Source organism: Thrips palmi, unplaced genomic scaffold (genome assembly GCF_012932325.1).
Source record: "Thrips palmi isolate BJ-2018 unplaced genomic scaffold, TpBJ-2018v1 HiC_scaffold_1, whole genome shotgun sequence".
Taxonomy (NCBI): domain Eukaryota; kingdom Metazoa; phylum Arthropoda; class Insecta; order Thysanoptera; family Thripidae; genus Thrips; species Thrips palmi.
This window is the reverse complement of record NW_023144620.1, coordinates 2,588,566-2,607,454: the sequence shown is the minus strand read 5'-3', so window position 1 is coordinate 2,607,454 and position 18,889 is coordinate 2,588,566. Positions and strand designations below refer to the sequence as shown.

The window sequence follows — 18,889 nt, the reverse complement described above, 5'->3', positions numbered from 1 at the left end:
CGAGCCGAGCCGACGGCACCGAGCACCACCCCCAGAGCCAGGACCAACACCGGGGCCACCCCCGGGCAGGCCGGCCAGCCTCGGCCCCACACTGGCGGACTGGACCATCCGCAACGCGCATGCCGCGCGGCACGTCTAGAGACGTCGCGCCGCGCGCTGGCCTCTGGCCTCGACGCCTCACTGCACCTGCACTGCACTTGCAGTGCACTGCACCCGTGCTATTGTTCGTTGCAGTCCGCGTGGCGTCGCATACTGTGCGCCTCCCCCCCAGTGCACCGCCAAGCCCGGAAAATGTGCATCTGTTGTGTGTTGACTGTTTGCTAGTTAGATGGGGGCCGGCGGCCAGCCCTGCTAATAATAGTGCCACGGAAGGCCCTCGTTGATAAGGGTGGTCGGAGAAGAGCGATAGGGCGCGAAAAGATAACTCACATAATGAACGGTGATAACAATTTTCTATATTATTATTTACAAAGAATTTACAGTTAAATTTAAAACTAAACAATCTGATTATGGTATACACAGTGATTTTTTATAACTTTATTAACAATACTGCGAATCTACATGTATGAGTTTGTAACAATCATTTAGTTTCTTAGAGTAAAGAATTTGAGGCGTATAGATCACAAAGTTGCACTCCACATTGATATACATAATACAATAGAAATAAAAACGAAACAATACAACTTGGAAGTTGTTCTAATGCCGCTTAAGGTTTGTTTTTTCTTTTTTTGGTTGATTTTTTTTTTTTTTTTTTTGCAGCTGCAGCAGAGAGTCACTCTATGGCCAATCTGTGCTTACAAAGACAACAAAAAAAAAGTACAAAAAACAATATGGGAATTCAATTTTATAATAATCCACAAATATGCACAAGTGTTTTGTTTTATTTTCACACTAAATCTGACTCTCACATCTTTATCACATTTTACTGGCTTTGCCTTGTTTCACATCATATTTCAACTATGGCAGTTTCTGTTTGTAGTTACTTAACAGCTAGCTCAACTAAGACATGTAACAATGGCCCATGCATATATATGTAATGAATCAATGGTCTGGAATAAATTTCATTCAATGTGGAACAAGAATGTACTATGTACTATCAGTAGCCATAACAAATACAAATTAAAGTCACTCTGCATTCAGCCAATTATCATTAATATGGACACATCTTCATGCTCTTTGGAGTTGTATGTAAAAGTGCACCATTGCCCACTGTCCAGTTTACATCTGTTTTGAATGGCACCTCCTGGGAGAATAGTTTTCAGAAGCATGATAATACAGAGGAACTCACATACAGTACATTGTTACAGCTAACTTGCACAACATTGCACCGCCGTATGCAGGAGCTATGCGTGAGCATCCCTTCTAACAATATTGTGACCGGTAAAGTGAGTTCCACTGTCGCTCCCAACATCAAGTCACTCAAAACACACACATTTGACCAAGTAATTTAACATTCAATCCTCAGAAAAGACAATGAACAATATGATTTTATTTCTTACATATTAATGCAGAATCAAACTCCAAGCTGTAATTTACATAAATTTGTCATCCTTTAATGTGGAACAACTTTTCTTTCTCTCCTCCACACATAACTCCTCATTAATTTTAATTGATACATATGACAACCAACTTGTCCTGAACTAGCGAGATTCTATTATAGTAATGCTACGAGGAAGTTGGTTTAGAGCTGCGGGTACCCAACACACAAGGACCATTCCAAAATTGTTAATTGTATCACACAAGTTACTAATATGAAGTTTGAGGCAATCCTTACATAAATGATAAGTAGACAAATACTGGTGTATGAATTAAACCAGTGATGAAGAGATAGTAAGATATGGATTATTCAAATAAGAAGTCAATTAGGACAATGAATGGTCTGAGATTGTAGAAAATGAACTTGTTCTCAAAAGGAAAAACATAACCATACTCTTGGAAAAATAATTAATGAAAACTTACTCTGGAACAAGTGGACTTATTGTGAAATAGCACAATGGATCACACAATAAAATGAGAGGTATTAGGTAAAACTTCCAAAAACTATTAGGGAAAAAAAATGCTGCTGGAACACATTGATTGACATTTACAAATATTAAAAGAAAAGTTGTTAAAATGGAACTCTTGCAACTGCTTTGAACAAACAAACAAAACAACAAATATAGAAAAAAAAAAAAGAATCCATACCACAAAGTAACTAGAGGGCACAGGAATGGGGCAGCTGTAACAGACCAGTCAGTTTTAAGCTAAATGTGTGGAAAGCACTTTGCCACTTGATGCTTCTAGCGTCTAATTGTTACTACAGCAACACTTAGTTGATTCATTGGTAACAGCAAATTCATTTTTGCATCCATAATCATTACTATCACTCCTCAGAGTACATACTTGAAAAAGTCTCATTGGTACAGTACAGGCAGGAAAAATTCAATAAATGGCCTTGTGGCCATAGAAGGCCTTCAGAAAAATTTGCCCTGAGGAGATCAGTCGAACAATAACAAATTGTCACCTAAATCATTGCCCAAGGACTCATTGAAGTACATACAGCTTGAAGCTAATAATAATAATAAAAATCAAAACAATGAAACAATGCAAGGTTTTGTAAAGCTTGTCAGAACACATTAATTTATGAAGGTGTTTCCAGCCCAGACAAAAGTGCAAGCTGCAGCTAAAAACCAGCTTCTTTCAAAACTGGGAAAGATAAAGTAGAGAGCCTTGTCAAAAATTTCATGCCACATCAAAGTATGCCGAAAATTTAACCAATACTGCTTCTTAGGAAAATGATTATTCAGCTCCATAATCGGAATAATGGAGTCCTCAGGAAAGAGGGAAGTAACTGGCATTAAGTGGCAAAACTGCAAAGTATTATCCATCATTACTTTTGGCAATTAGCAAACAAAAACAAATTCAACCAAGCTAAATACACAAAACTTCTGTCAGGCAAAGCACAAACATAAAAGAAATGTGTCCCAAAATTCGTTATCTGCACAAACTGTTTTATTCTTTACACACGGGCGGCAGACGGACGCCTGTCAACTAAGTGGGAGAAAGAACGACTTGAGACCCAGTCAATACTCGACGCATGTGATTGTCCAACGCGTCAGCCGATCTCTTTGACAGACGAGACAATCCTTTCCTATCGGTAGTGCGTAGTGCGCAGCCCCACTGTGGGGCCCCCACATGCAGAGCGGCATCCAGCCTGCAGTGCAACTGCACTGGCAAGGCAGTCCCGGGTGGTGCTTTGACTGCGGGACTACAGACTTCGGAATCGTCCGTCGCCCGTGGGATCACCTTACAAATGCATGATTCATCAGCTCATTAATTCATATGAATTATTGTATTCTCAAGAACATGTTATAAACAATACTATAATATTGATTGCCTACCACTTCACTCCTTGATTAAGGAAATTTAAAATAAATTAAAACACAAGTGAAACCTGATTAATTGAGCTTTAAACAATTTCATAACTTTTATTGTATTTCACTGAATAAAAAGAAAAACAAAACAATGAAAATGAGTTTTAAAAAAAGGAAAAAAACAAAATAAAAATGACAACATGAGCTGTGGACTTTGTGGCATGTAGGAAATTGTAACGGAATGGGAGGAAGCTATGTAATTTCATTTGATTAAAATAACACTTCTGAGGCTATATAACAACTACAATTATTAACATCACTTCATAGGGAAACACAAGTAAAACACATTTGCAGCCCTTTCATAAATAAATAAATAAAGAGAAAATAAAGGTAGTACTGGTAGCCTGGGTTAAATATTTGGACAGAGAGAGAGGGGAAATTGAGTAGGGGCAAGGTGTATCAGACATGGATCATCATGAGTAGATGGAAAAGAGCCTGAGTTTTCTACTAAAACACACACAAAATCTGAGGGGCAACAAAAGTAAGCACAACTCAAAATAGAAATAATAAAACAAAGGGCTTAAAAACTCTCCGAATTCTATCACATTTTGTGCATTGATTAAAAAATAGAATAACTAATTCTAAAATAGGGCCACCTCATAAGTCATGTGATTTTTATAACTCTTCTTCGCTTTGCTTTTTGCTAGCTATGTATACTTTCATGTTATAGAGATTACCATTATAAATCTTAACTTTCAAAAAGGGAATTGAAGAAAACTGATGAAGTTTCTTACTACAAGATCTAAGTAATTGCTGTTGATACTAGTACTAGTACTCTAAGGCCCAATTGCAACATAAAAATATAGGTATAATAGAGAGAGAACAAGAGCACATTGTTTCAAAATCTCTGTAAGATGTTGGGTATTAAAAGAAATAAGTAAAATATAGCTAAGAATCATAGCAGACTGAATACCTTCTCTCTCCTCCAAGTTATTGCCAGAGGCTACAAAGGTATGATGTTTTGGTCCTTTAAAAAGTTGCCTTACAATGCCCTACATCAAAGGACCACAAATGAGTACAAGCGTCAATGAAACCTATTACAGACTTGATACCAGTAAAAACAATGAATGAAAAATGAACACTTTAGATTGATCCAAACATAAAATTAGGCTGAGCAAGGATATATGAAAACAGCACTCTCCCATTGTGAGGTGCCTAAAAATGGATACAAGTTTACCTAAGGATATCAACAGAGTTTTATCCAAAAGTAAACATTAGTGAGTGAACTCATTTCCTTAACAAGTGACCTATTTTCAAATTGCTCTAAAAAAGTAAAGATTGAAGAACCCTCCATTTCAGTACAGTTAATGAGTTTGAATGGAGGGGGAAATGGGATGAGAGCAGGAACAAAAGCTCCAATCCAAAGCAGACTCACATCCACCCAGACTTCACACAGAGTTTCATACTCCCATTTTCTAAACTTAGTAAAAATAATTCATATCAAAACGACATGAGTTCCTTTTCACATAGTTACACAATAAGAAACTTTCTATCACAAGAGTGTTGTCACACAAAAACTTGCAGCGCTACAGCACAGGGTTTTTGCAGATTCCACGAGTGTACTAAAAGATCCTGACAGGATCTTCAAATGAGCACTGCTAGTCAAATTAACTATGTGTCATAAATGATGATGGAATTTCATGATGTTTCATGAACAATAATGACAACAACATTCTCACTAAGTAAATGGCCCATTTGTCAACAATATGCAAACAAATGGCGCAAAGACAAGAGCCACTCGGTCAAAACATTCATATATATATATATGCATATATATGTATATATATGTACACTTTACAATCGACATAAGAAAACAGGCAGCTCAATTGAGCCTACACTTAAATCTAAAACATCATTAAAAAGACAAGTTCCTAAAAGTGGAGCAAATATTAATGGCTAACAACAGGGCTTTGTTGAACACACACCCCTACCATAGGGCTATCTTCACGGTCACTGCCACTTTGAGCCTGGTTGGAGCTTTGCTTCCCTAGTTTTGGAGCACCCACATTCAAGTCCGCCTTTGTCATTCCGGCCTGACTTGGAACGAACCCGTAGGCGACGGGGGCGACGGCAACTGGGTTTTGCAGCGAGGCTGGGTACCCAGGGTTGAAGTAGTTGCCGCTCTGAGTGGCGAGGGCAGAGCTGCCAGAGCCGACGAGGGGGATGTTCAAACTACCAGTCTGCGTACAGTCTAAGCCTGGTAGCTGCTCCATGGGCAGGGACTGGGGTGCGTAACGCCCAGTGGGCGCAAGCCTACTCAGCCCCATGTGGTGTGCCTGATGTCTGGGGTAAGACGGTTCACACTCCATAGCATTGGCTTGAGATGGATGGGCTGCAAGCGATGAGTGCGACAGGTACGACCCCATGTAAGCAGGGTCAACCCAGTCTCGTGTCCCTGCAGCCACACCTGCACCTGAAATCACAAACAAAGCAAATTTGAATCCTCTACTCCATTAGTATTTATTCTCAGCCAGCAATCACAATAAATTACAGTCAAAAACTTTAAAAAATCTACCAAGACAGGGGCAGCTACAAAGTCAACTAACCATACCCAATACCTTAAAATGACAGATGATATGGTATATGTGGTCAGTTAAATTTAAAAAAAAAAAAAAGGACTGAATTACTTTTTTTCAAAAGAAATGAAGGGTGGGAAAGGAGGACAAAATACAACGGGCATACATTTTAGGTAAGGGAAGGGAAGCACTACAAACCAAAATTCTGAAAGAAAATGCCATTGACTAGAAGGATACAGTCAACATTTTTAACACCATTCCCTCAGTCAGACAGAGTAGCCGATTCTGTGCAAATTCTAGTTACTTAGAAAACTATGCTAGCAGCAAACAGCAAACTCAACATTTTCCACAAAGGGCGAATCCAGGTCAACTTGAACGGGGTTTGACCCCGACCCCCTCAGAACTTGCTCCAAACAGTCTTAATTCATTGGTCTATACCTAAAATCACCCCCAAAAAAATTTGGTTGAAAAATATTAACATTTGGCTGAGCTGTGGCACTTTTTGTTTTTTGGTCAATTTTAGTGAAATTAGTACAATGAAAATTTGAAAAAACAATTTTTTCTCGAAATGGGGATTTTTGAGGCCTGATTTGTTTGATATGAGTTGTCTTATGATAGACCAATGCAATTCCGGTCATAGACCCCACCTCACTCAATTTGCACTGGAGGCTGAAGAATTTCTAGTAATTTTACCTAAAAATCGAAATATTAAACCTTGCCCCACCTTTCAAAATTCATTTCTATGCATGAAAATCTACCTTAGGGCCCTGGCAATAACATATAAAAAATCTGGGATGGAGTTTTTTATTTTAAGGAAATCGTTCCAGAAAGCGCTACTTTTGACTTGTCGATTTAGCTAAAACGCATGAAATTTCACCAAATGTAAAGGACGATGAGGTCAATCTTGCTATTTTAGTCTCTTTATGCAGTATCAGAGGCAAATAGAGTTTGAGGGGAGTAAAAAAGAACATAAATACATTTTGCAAATGTACTACAAACACCAACTTTTGACAGCTTCTTAATAGGAAGTCCAAGAAAATATAATACGTAATAATCAAGTGGATCTGGCGGAATTGTTAATCGATTTTCACCTTTTACTTCTGCTGTCTGTCTCATTTTTGTCCCCTTCTGTCCTGTCTTTTCTGTCTGGAGGGAATGCCAATTCTTATTGTTGAGCCTCCAACTCAGTTTGGTGATGGAACCCAAACGGCCAACTCGACTTGAGACGGAACCCACCATAGAGAGTAATTCCAGCCCATGGTGGAACGAAATCCGGGCTTGGGTCATGGAATCGGTTCAAGCTTTGTGGGTTCAATTGATACCAGTAGGACATATCAACCCTAGGAGGAAAGTTGCCTAGCTCCAACAACACTTGAAATGTCAACATTTTTCTAAATGTAACAAAGTAAGCGGAAAAATGTCGCTCTCAGAATTTTTGATAACAAAGTTGTTTTTTTCAGTTCTAGCTTGTGTTTCTTTTTTCTGCCTAACCTTCATTTAGGTAAAATTATGACTGGCCAGAACTGTAGAAACAACTTTAACCATCCAAAAATCAGAAAGCGTCATTTTCCCGTTAAATTAGTCAAATATAGCAAAACGTAGATATCTCAAGTGACCGTTGAGCTAGCCCACTTTGCACCTAGGGTTGATATGTCCTACTGATACCTATTGACCCAACAAATCTTGAACCGATTCCGTGACCCAAACCCGGATTTCGTTCCACCATGGGCTGGAATTACTCTCTATGGTGGGTTCCGTCTCAAGTCGAGTTGGCCGTTTGGGTTCCATCACCAAACTGAGTTGGAGGCTCAACAATAAGAATTGGCATTCCCTCCAGACAGAAAAGACAGGACAGAAGGGGACAAAAATGAGACAGACAGCAGAAGTAAAAGGTGAAAATCGATTAACAATTCCGCCAGATCCACTTGATTATTACGTATTATATTTTCTTGGACTTCCTATTAAGAAGCTGTCAAAAGTTGGTGTTTGTAGTACATTTGCAAAATGTATTTATGTTCTTTTTTACTCCCCTCAAACTCTATTTGCCTCTGATACTGCATAAAGAGACTAAAATAGCAAGATTGACCTCATCGTCCTTTACATTTGGTGAAATTTCATGCGTTTTAGCTAAATCGACAAGTCAAAAGTAGCGCTTTCTGGAACGATTTCCTTAAAATAAAAAACTCCATCCCAGATTTTTTATATGTTATTGCCAGGGCCCTAAGGTAGATTTTCATGCATAGAAATGAATTTTGAAAGGTGGGGCAAGGTTTAATATTTCGATTTTTAGGTAAAATTACTAGAAATTCTTCAGCCTCCAGTGCAAATTGAGTGAGGTGGGGTCTATGACCGGAATTGCATTGGTCTATCATAAGACAACTCATATCAAACAAATCAGGCCTCAAAAATCCCCATTTCGAGAAAAAAATTGTTTTTTCAAATTTTCATTGTACTAATTTCACTAAAATTGACCAAAAAACAAAAAGTGCCACAGCTCAGCCAAATGTTAATATTTTTCAACCAAATTTTTTTGGGGGTGATTTTAGGTATAGACCAATGAATTAAGACTGTTTGGAGCAAGTTCTGAGGGGGTCGGGGTCAAACCCCGTTCAGGTTGACCTGGATTCGCCCAAAGCTTTAGAAAAAAAAACACATCCAACGAATTCCAAAAATGTACTAATCATCCAGGCATGAAAAAATGGGAAAGGAATTTTCTTAAATGCATGCAATGTCATGGGTCATGCAAGGAAAAAATTCGCAAGCATGATAAATAAGAAAACTGTAAAAATATGAAAAAGGGAGCTACAGTAAAATGCATTGTCTTTGCTGCATAATAGCCACTTACTGCTAATGTCTAGGAGTGGCTCCCTCCTCCCAGGCTAATTCACTGTCATCGAGTCCACAGTTCAGCTGCATATGAACAAGTAATGCCAATTAAATGACAGACAAAAAATATTCTTCAAAAACTTTCTGAAATTACAAGTTATTTCTTTAAATAAAGAACATTATGAAGCTTTTACATCCCTGCACTAAAAGGGTGAGAAAAACCGTTAACTATAATGTGGTTTGATTTTGCTTAGGTTAGGATAAGGAGACGAGTGAAATAAGAGATAATGTCCCTACCCCACACAGAAAAATGTAAACCCAATCAGAAAATCTTGGATTGGTACATTTTCTTAATTTGTTTTAAGCAAAAATAAAATAAATTGAGGCAAGCAGCAATCCCAATATCCAATTTAAAAGCAAGTAAAATTGAATTAATTTTGACTAGAAATATGTTAAAAGGAATATATTTATAAGTTAGTGAAGAATGTGAGAAAGCAGCAGCTGAAGCACGAAGAAATTGGAGAAAAAGGCTGGTTAAGCTCTGCTGCGATACAAGCAATTCATGACATAAATTGCATATCACTTAACTCAGGCCCACAAAAGGCTTGCACTTTGAAATCTAAACCACTTCTACCAGTAAACCCTTTCTATGACCTATACAAACAGTCTCAGAGATAAAATTGTTCAGCTCAACTGAACTCCCCAAGAAAATTCAGGGTTAATAGATTGCCAAATTCAGAATGATGAAATAGTTTTGTAAATTGTACATTCAGCTCCTAGGTGCTGTTATCAAGACTTTGCAAAGCCATTAAATGAAAATCAGGTTGCTCTAAAAAGTACCTTGTTGTTGCACATTAGAACCCGTTGTGGACGTTGATGGACTAGATCCCACCATTGGTTCAGGGTGTGAAGATGTTAGAGTTGAGTGGCTTTGATGCGATGAATGTGATGAGTGTGAGACCACAGCTGGACTCGTACTCGCACTTCCACTGGGACCACCTATGATGCAGGGCAGTAAATAAATTTAATAAAAACATATTTAAGAATTTTTGGAGTATGAAAGATAGTGGATAGTCACTGACCTGTATTGGTATTTGTGGATTCATCTGCAGTGCGTTTGAAAAAGTTGTGCTGAAGTGCATAGTAGGGAGTCACTCTTGTTTTGGGATCATAGTCTAACATTCGTATAATAAGGTCTTTAAATTTAAGATAATCTGATACAGAGTGACCAGGTTCCCCTAAACGGCGACCACCTGGACCCCAGCTATCCACCCCAAGTAAATCATGTAACCTTCGGGTGCCAGGTAATCTGAAATCACAATGAAAATTGCCTAGTAAGAAGATGTTCTTCTGGAGTGCAACACATAACAGTGTTTCTAAATTAGCAGACTTACCTATATTTCTTTCCATCCCTACTTTTTCTTAGAACATACGAACCATCTCCAGGAACTTTGTCGAAATATTTTCTTGTTTTATGAGCAGCATCTAAAAGATGCTTAGGAGGCATACCAAGAACTTCCACAATTTTGTTCATTTGATCGACCTATGAAATAACCAAAATTTTTTAAGTAAGATAAAGCAATATTAAAACAGATTATCCCTCACCAATGTTGCTTACCTCGTTAGCACCACTAAATAAAGGTTCTCCTGTATGCATTTCAACTAAGATGCATCCCAAGCTCCACATGTCAATAGCTAAGTCATACGAGATGCCTAACAGTACTTCAGGTGACCGATAAAATCGTGATTGAATGTACTGGTAAATCTGGAAATAAGCAATACCAAGTTAGACAAACGAACTTTCAAATACAAAGAGTGGCCATCTCAACTTCCTTGAAAAGAAACTTAAAACTTACTCTTTGACCCAACTGACAAGAGCTTCCAAAGTCCACAATTTTAATTGCTGACCTTTTAGGATTGCACAATAAAATATTCTCTGGTTTTAGGTCACAATGAATTATATTGAGCTCTGGGGTGGAAAGAAATAATAATGCGGTGCAGAGTTGCTGTGCAAACTTTCGAGTTAAGTTTAAGGACACTCCACGAAAATTTGTATTCCGCAAAAGGTCATACAGATTGTATGATAGTAATTCAAAGACTAGACACAGGTGATTACGCCACATAAAATGTCGCTTCAGTCTCACTGAAAACGAGAAAAGCAAAATTCATGAGCAACAGTCAAATGTAGAAACATAATTGACAGAGAGCAGTTGAAATGACGAATTACCTATATAGTATTTGTTGTCCACATCAGCCTTGTTCATCATCTCCAAGAGCTTCACTTCAATCTGAGCTTGATTGAGGAAGGGTTTCTTGTTTTTAATTATTTTGATAGCAACATGACATTGTTCCTCATGGTCGAAGGCTTTCACTACCTGCAAGATAAGTAATGATCCAGATCAGTAAAAGGAAGAAAATGAACAAACAAACACAACATTGGTGTATGTGAAACTTACTTGTCCAAAGGAACCTTTTCCAATAAGAGAGTCAATTTCATACCGGTCAAGGAACTTTTCGCCGTTCTTGATTATGTAATCATGGTTGTCATCATCATAACCATCGTTGTAAAGTTTCCTTTCCTTCTTATGTGATGAGTCTTCACCTTGGGTTTGCTGCGCCCGTCGCTTCTTTTTGGCATAGTACACCTGAAACAAAACCAAAGTCCAAATTCAAAAAACTGGAGAGAAAAGAAAGGACTTGTGTCCACATCCACTACATGCACTGGACCATTCTGGGCACGCTCCAGCCCTTGTCCGCATCCACACAGGAAGACGGGGCGGGAGGGTGGGGCTGCATTGCACGCAGCACCGACAGTGTATGCCCAGAGGATGGTCGAGGGTTGGTCAGGGGTTGGTCGAGGGATGGTCGGGGGGTTGGTCGAGGGTTGGTCGAGGGTTGGTCGAGGGTTGGTCGAGGGTTGGCCGAGGGTTGGCCGAGGGTTGGCCGAGGGTTGGCCGAGGGTTGGTCAGGGGTTGGTCAGGGGTTGGTCAGGGGTTGGTCAGGGGTTGGTCAGGGGTTGGTCGTGAGGGGGATGGCCGGGGACTGCGGACAAGGACAGAAAAGGGGTGACCCGACGTGAGAAAATCTCTCTTTCACAATTAAAACAAACCCTTATTGCGACCACTCTTTTCTAAAAGAGAAATGAACCCCCAAATAACGAGGGAAGAAACTAAGGAGAGGGGATACAAAAGAGAGGAAAGGCCTTGCAACCTTTTCTTTTCTCCTCCTCATCGTCCCCTCCTGGTCGTCCATCCCACACACACGTCACGTGTCTGGCCCATGGCGGCCCATGGCGGCCCATGGCCGATCTCCACTAATCGCGCTTTCAGCCCCCACCCCCACCCCGTGCCCGCCTTGCAGCAGCCTGGAGCTGGACGGGGCGTAGACTGGAGCCACTGGAGCACTGCTGCTGGAGCAGTGGCAAAGGCGGCGGCCGAGGCCAGGCCGCAGCCGCGCTCCTCTGCCAGCCAAGACGCATGACGCACTCGCACAGGGCGGCAGCCGCGGCAGCGCAACGCCGCTCCAACGTGCCTAAACCAAAGGGAAAGGAATATGGATATACGAGACAAGCGCGGGGCTCTGGCTGCAGCCGCTCCAGCCGCTCCAGCCCTTGCGAAAGGAAGGAAAGGGGCTCTGCCGGCCCCTCCGCCTCGGCGCCTCGGCGCGCGCATGCAGTCCGCCACCACAAAGTTGCCTCCCAGGATAAAACGTGGAGGGAACGTGCCCGCGCCACTTGGGATGCAAAACAATGGCACGCCGATATAAAAAAAAAAATATCCACCCCTCTTTCTTTCTCTTTCTCTCTCCTCTCGGTCTATTTCCCTCCCACATGTATGCACGCGGCAGGCCGAGCGGCAGGCCGCAGCCGCTTGGACCGGACAGGGACACCTCGGCGACTGCATTGCCGGCGCGTGCGCGTGCATGCGAGAGTGCAGGACGAGCGTGCTTGACTGCGTGTGTCAGAGAAAGAGAGAGGGAGGAGAGAAAGAGAGCACCTTGTTGTGAGCAGCCATTCTAACGCGCATTTAGAGCCCGTGCAATCCATCTCCCTCGTCGGCAGAGGGCGGCGATGCACAAACATGGCTCCGCCCCGCGGCGGCGTGGGAAAGGGGGCGGGGCGGGGCGGGGCGGGCGGGGGGGGGGGGGCGGGGCGGGGCGGGGCGGGGCGGGGCGGGGCGGGGCGCCGCTCGGGGGCGCAGCGCGCGGCGTGCAGCGGACTGACGGCCAGAAAAGCCTAAGGCGGCATGATGGTCTGCTGCGGGTGAAGAGCCATGCAGAGTTATGGGCCGTATTTCACGCAAGTAATTACAAGTAGTCAGTCTCACTAATACAACCATCACGACCGCGGTCGGGCCGGGCAGGCCGGGCCGGGCTACCCCTTCCGAGGCAGAACCTCGCAAAACCTTCTATTTAATATTTTACAAGAGGGCCGACTAAACCGGGCGTGCGCGGCGCGGAAATTCGAAACGCGCCGCCAGCGTTAACCGACGGCGGGGCAACACAAGAAATTAAAGAGTCGCGTAAGGAAGAGGGGAAGGAGAGGGGAGGAGAGGGAGATCGCGTGGGCACTTTTGAAGCCCCAAATACAGTCTCCGCGTTCTTGCAGTTGGAAACTGTCTGGCCGACGACGACGACGCGAAAACGCCCTCCAAACACAATGGTCGCGAGAAAAAGAGAGAGAGAGAGAGAGAGAGAGAGAGAGAGAGAGAGAGAGAGAGAGAGAGAGAGAGAGAGGAGGAGAGAGAGAGAGAGGGAGAGAGAGGAGAGATGGAGAGAGGAGAGAAGAGGAGAGAGAGAGAGGAGAGAGAGAGGAGAGAGAGAGAGAGAGAGAGAGAGGAGAGAGAGAGAGAGAGAGGGGGAGAGAGAGAGAGAGAGGAGAGGAGAGAGAGAGAGAGAGAGAGGAGAGAGAGAGAGAGAGAAGAGGAGAGAGAGAGAGAGGAGGCGAGGAGAGAGAGAGAGAGAGAGAGAGAGAGAGAGAGAGAGAGAGAGAGAGAGAGAGAGAGAGAGAGAGAGAGAGAGAGAGAGAGAGAGAGAGAGAGGAGAGAGAGAGAGAGAGAGGAGAGAGAGGAGAGAGAGAGGAGAGAGAGAGAGAGAGAGAGAGAGAGAGAGAGAGAGAGAGAAAAGCATCAGCCCAGAGGTCCGCAGGAAATGAGGGGGAGAAAGATAATGATTAAAAAGGAAAGAGGTCCAAAATAACGCAAAAAAATAAAAATATGGAAACAACAACCCTACCTCCTTCCCTTGTGTCGCGACACACACGAAACGAAAATGGAGACAAAATTAAAAAGGCTAACAAATAAGGGTAATAAGCGCCGGAGGGCCATTCAGCGTCTGCTGCTACAAAGTCGCCGCACGACCGGGAGAGGACGGTCCGTCTCGCACTCGACCCCTGGGTGCGAGAGAGACAGAGCGACGAGAACGGCTCTCGGAATCAGTCTGCAGTGGCTGCCGAGCGGCCGAGCGGCACTCTGCACTTCCGTACGTGTGCCGCAGTGTGTCCATGTGTGCGTGTTCCACGTAAGTGTGTCTGCGTCAACTGCGTGTGTGTGAGCGTGCGATGATGCAACCTCTCCCGACAGAATTATTCGATCGCAACGGGAGGAGAAAAAGGAAGAAAAAGGAAAGCGAAAATGAAAAGGACGACAGGGGAGAGAAAGAGACGCGTCGCATCGTCCAGTTAGTTGCGCCCCTTCTGCGCTTGCTTCGCTTGCTTCTGCGTGGTCCTTGGTCGTCGGTGGCGTCCGCGTGCGTCCGCGCTTTCCAAGCTGTTGCCCCGCGAGGCCCGGCCTGTCTCGGCCCGCCTTGGCCCGCCTTGGCCCGCCTTGGCCCGCCTTGGCCCGCCTTGGCCCGCCTTGGCCCGCCTTGGCCCGCCTTGGCCCGCCTTGGCCCGCCTTGGCCCGCCTTGGCCCGCCTTGGCCCGCCTTGGCCCGCCTTGGCCCGCCTTGGCCCGCCTTGGCCCGCCTTGGCCCGCCTTGGCCCGCCTTGGCCCGCCTTGGCCCGCCTTGGCCCTCGGCGCCGCAGCTGCCGCAGCTCATGTCCGGATGCTGCCGGCAACTCACTTCTTCTCCCGGTCGCGCCTCCGCGTCCCGACGCGTCCCTCACGGGCCCACCCTGGCCGCCTACCCCTTGCTGCCTTGCCGCCTTGCTACCCCGGGCAACTTTTACGTAGCCCGCTCGCCGACATAGATCCCCTTCCCCCGGCCGGCGGCGACGACCGCAACTACTGCCCCCGCCGCCCCGCCCTCCAGCTTGCCAGATAAATCGCTCGGGGCAAACTTTTGATTACATTCTGCAGCCTCCGCCACCCCCTTGCCCCCGTAATAGATAAGGTGGGGGGTCCGAACCTTGCCGCCGACGGCCGAACAGCCGCCAACGGCATGGCCAACGGCCCGCGCGCCAAAAAGAGCGGACCGCAGGGCAGAAAGATCGGGCTCGACGAAAAAAATGAAGAAAGCAACAACAAAACATCGAAATTAAAAGCGACTACGGTGAGCGCCACGATCATTAAATGCAATCTAATTTAGAAATGAAGTTATGCATCACGTCCCCGATGTTCATCTAAACCGATTCAGACAGACACCTCTTCCAGTTGCAACTGAAGTCAGCACTCTTCTTGAACCGCCACACGCCACGCGACTTGCACCCACCTCGTTGATGTGCTTGTACGTCTTGATGAGGTCCACGGACAGCTTCCGAAGCGGCGCCGTCGACGGGTCCCGGAAGTTCTGCGGGATGCGGGCCTGCATGGCCTGGATGTCGCTGGGCGTGGCGCCGGCCGCCCCGACGCCGCCCACGCCCCCGACGCCCACGCCGACGCCCGCCATCTGCTCCTCGGCCACCAGGCGGCCGTACAGGGGCGCATGGCGCTCCGAGCGCCGCCCGCCGCCACTGTCCGGCGCTGCCAAACAGAACAGAAAAAAAAATTAGATTACGACACATTCGGGCGGAAACGGCACGAGACAACACAATAGACAACTTTTCTGCGAACTCGCGTCCAAAAATTGACAAAACGCAGTGGTAAAAGTTTCATGGACCGAGAATTATTTTGATTATTGTAGATCAGCTCTGCACACACCCATACACCGGAAGCGAAATGCAGCCCCCCCCCCCAACACACACACACGCATACAGACCCAGGCGCACACACGGACACGTATCTGCACGGCCAAGCTACGGCCCGCGGGTCCGGAAGGCCCAGGACGTGCAGTAAGGCGCGGCTACAGTGAGGCTATGCTGCACGATGCCGCCGTCGATCACTCCTGCAGCACCTCGCCAGGGCTGGTCAAGCAAGGCTGGTCGAGCAAGGCTAGTCGAGCAAGGCTAGTCAAGCAGGGCGGGCGGGACCGCGGACCGCGGCGTGCTGCACAGTCTAGCGGCCTAGTACAGCCTTGCAGCCCCGTTCGGCGGCGGGCGGCCCGCGGGCCCGGCAGCCCGACCCGGACCTCGGACAACCCTAACCGCCTTAGGGCCGCGGCCGTCCGCCGCGCCGCCGTGCGCCGCACCAGGCCTAGCGCAGCCTAGCGCAGCCTAGCGCAGCCTAGCGCAGCCTAGCGCAGCCTAGCGCAGCCTAGCGCAGCCTAGCGCAGCCTAGCGCAGCCTAGCGCAGCCTAGCGCAGCCTAGCGCAGCCTAGCGCAGCCTAGCGCAGCCTAGCGCAGCCTAGCGCAGCCTAGTCTGGGCTGCCCCCTAACCGTCCCGGCTGTCGTCGCGGCCCGGCCAGCCTACAGGCCAGCCTACAGGCCAGCCAAGCCGCCCACACGGCAGCGGCTGGTAAGCCGGTCGACACGCGAGGCGAGTGCTCATTACAGCCTTAGGCAACTCGAGACGACCCCGCGGAGCCCCGCGCCACCGCCAGTGCGGGCACACCAACGGGCACACCAGGGGCTTCCCCCGGTAGTCGGTACTGGCCTGCACTATGCCACTGCCGGCCACTGCCGTGTAGTCGGCTTGTCCCGCGAGTGGCCGAGTAGTGCAGCGGGGCCGAGCAGGGCAGGCCAGTGCTACTTGCCCCCGGCCTGCCCGGCCTGCCCGAGGCCTCTGCCCTGGGCCTGCCCCCAGCGAAGCCCTGGTCATGCCCTGCATGTACCCTTGCATGCGCCCCACACAAAGCCCTTTGCTCTCGCGCACACACAAGTTGAGGACAAATCTTATTTAGGTCTGAGGGGGCGGCGGCGAGGGGGAAGGGGGGGGGGAGAGAAAGAGAGGCGAGGGGGAATTGCCCACGGGACCGCCCCGCCCCGCCGGGTTAACTCAGAAGCGTGCGGCTTGGGCGCTGCGATTGGGGCGAGAGAGAGAAAGAGAAAGAGAGGGAGAGAGGACTAGGGCTGCCCGGCGTGCCCATGTAACACACCGCATTCATGTGCCTATCCTCGGGTTACGTGAGCAACACGCAAGGGAAGACGGGACAACATTTTTAGCAGATGATTACCTTAAAGCTTTTAAACAAAATTAGACAAGAACTAGGACACATGACGGTCTCAGCTACTGCTTAAACTCTCGAGTCCCTAATAATATTGCGCATAGGAGAAACAGTGAGTGAGTGAGTGAGTCAGACTGCTTTACAATACCCACAGCCTTTTTATCAATTCGAAACGTATCATCTGCTTTCATGTTCTAGGATTTAGCTTAACTCTTTTTAATTTTCTTTCATATATTTCTTTGGTAAATTTGAAATATACTTGGTATTTGGACGCGAGAATAAAAGCAAGCTGACACTTTCACGTGTCTTGTAGTTTTAGGGTACGTTTTGAAGTAAAGGTATCATCTGCTCAAAGGTATTAAAAGTACTTTGTCGCGCGGAGTCGGCGCGAGGCGGGGCCGGGCGGGGCTAGGCGAGGCAGCTCGGGAGGAAAGATGAAGTAGCGGCGGCTCTGCCCGGCCAGGCCAGCCCAGGCCGGGCGATCAGTAATTCACTGGCGGAGACAGAAAAGGACCGCAAGTAACGGAGTAACGGCCATGCGCGTACATCACCCGCAGTGCCACGCAGTGCGGCCTCACTCATGGGGCATTAAAGCTGCAGTTATGTGTGGTGCAGTTCCGATGCGCGCGTCTTCGCCCCCGCGTCTTCAACCCCCGCGTCTTCGCCCACCGGCGTCTTCCCCCCCCCCCCCCCGGCGTCTTTAACCCTCCGGCGTCTTCAACCCTCCGGCATCTTCAACCCGCTCGCGTTTTCAGCCCCCGCGTCCCCGCCCACAGCCCATGGGCCCCAGCCCGCCCAAGAGCCGCGAACCACATGTCCCAGCGGGGCCCGCTATGGTCTTCGACAGACGCGGGTTACGTGTTCCTCCCGCCAGGGATTAACGGGGACGAGAGAAAAAGAGGGAGAGAAAAAGAGAGAGAGAGAGAGAGAGAGAGAGAGAGAGAGAGAGAGAGAGAGAGAGAGAGAGAGAGAGAGAGAGAAGAGAGGAGAGAGAGAGAGAGAGAGAGAGAGAGAGAGAGAGAGAGAGAGAGAGAGAGAGAGAGAGAGAGAGAGAGAGAGAGAGAGAGAGAGAGAGAGAGAGAGAGACGAAAGAAAAGAAATGGCGCGCAAGTTTTCCTCTTCAAGTTTTGGCAAACTCGAGGCTGGCAAAAAGCGAGCAGCAGCGTGTCGCCACCGTCAATTCGCCCTTCAAGGCGTGCCTCCGAGGCGAGGCGAGCCGAGCCGAGCCGCGCCGCGCCGCGCCGTCCGGACAGACAAGCTGACGCCCAGAGCGGCAGGAGGGGCTGGGGCCGGCTGGGGCTTCTGGCCGGCCGCGCCGCCGCCACTGCCGCTCGGGCGCGCGCACTTGACGCCGAGCAAGCCAGCCGTCGCGAAGTCGCGACCACGACGGCAAAGTCCGAGACGAGCTCCACCATCGGCACGCCCCTACAGTGCAGCACGGCGCAGCACGGCGCAGCCCCATCACCCAACGAGAGCGCCACCAGGCGGGCTGCAGGCTGCTGCACTGCAGGGCGGCCGCCACCATTGTCTATGATAATGGGGGCGGCGGGGTTAAAATAAAGAGGACGGTGGACGTTAGCGGAGTTACGGGGCCAACGGTCCGGAAAGCGAGGCGGGGCGGCGCGGCCGGCAGCGCCAACAGCACTCGCCGGCCTGCCTCCGCGACGACGCCCTGCTTCACCAAGACGACGACGACCGAGTCGCCAGGCGCCGCGCG

The 18,889-nt window shown here is 47.3% G+C and overlaps 1 protein-coding gene across 1 annotated transcript in view; it reads right to left on the bottom strand.

The window, feature by feature from the left end:
- Positions 1-435: 435 nt before the first annotated feature.
- The window catches only part of LOC117644857 (dual specificity tyrosine-phosphorylation-regulated kinase 1B), a 50,472-nt gene continuing 32,018 nt past the window's right edge, over positions 436-18,889 (bottom strand). The window contains exons 2-10 of the mRNA XM_034384520.1: positions 15,403-15,653; positions 11,212-11,400; positions 10,983-11,130; positions 10,612-10,898; positions 10,374-10,520; positions 10,150-10,298; positions 9,838-10,064; positions 9,596-9,754; positions 436-5,826 (exon numbers count right to left, since the gene is read on the bottom strand). Of these exons, the coding sequence (XP_034240411.1) occupies positions 5,303-5,826; positions 9,596-9,754; positions 9,838-10,064; positions 10,150-10,298; positions 10,374-10,520; positions 10,612-10,898; positions 10,983-11,130; positions 11,212-11,400; positions 15,403-15,653 (2,081 nt within the window). The 3' untranslated portion in view covers positions 436-5,302. The remainder of the gene's footprint in view (positions 5,827-9,595; positions 9,755-9,837; positions 10,065-10,149; positions 10,299-10,373; positions 10,521-10,611; positions 10,899-10,982; positions 11,131-11,211; positions 11,401-15,402; positions 15,654-18,889) is intronic.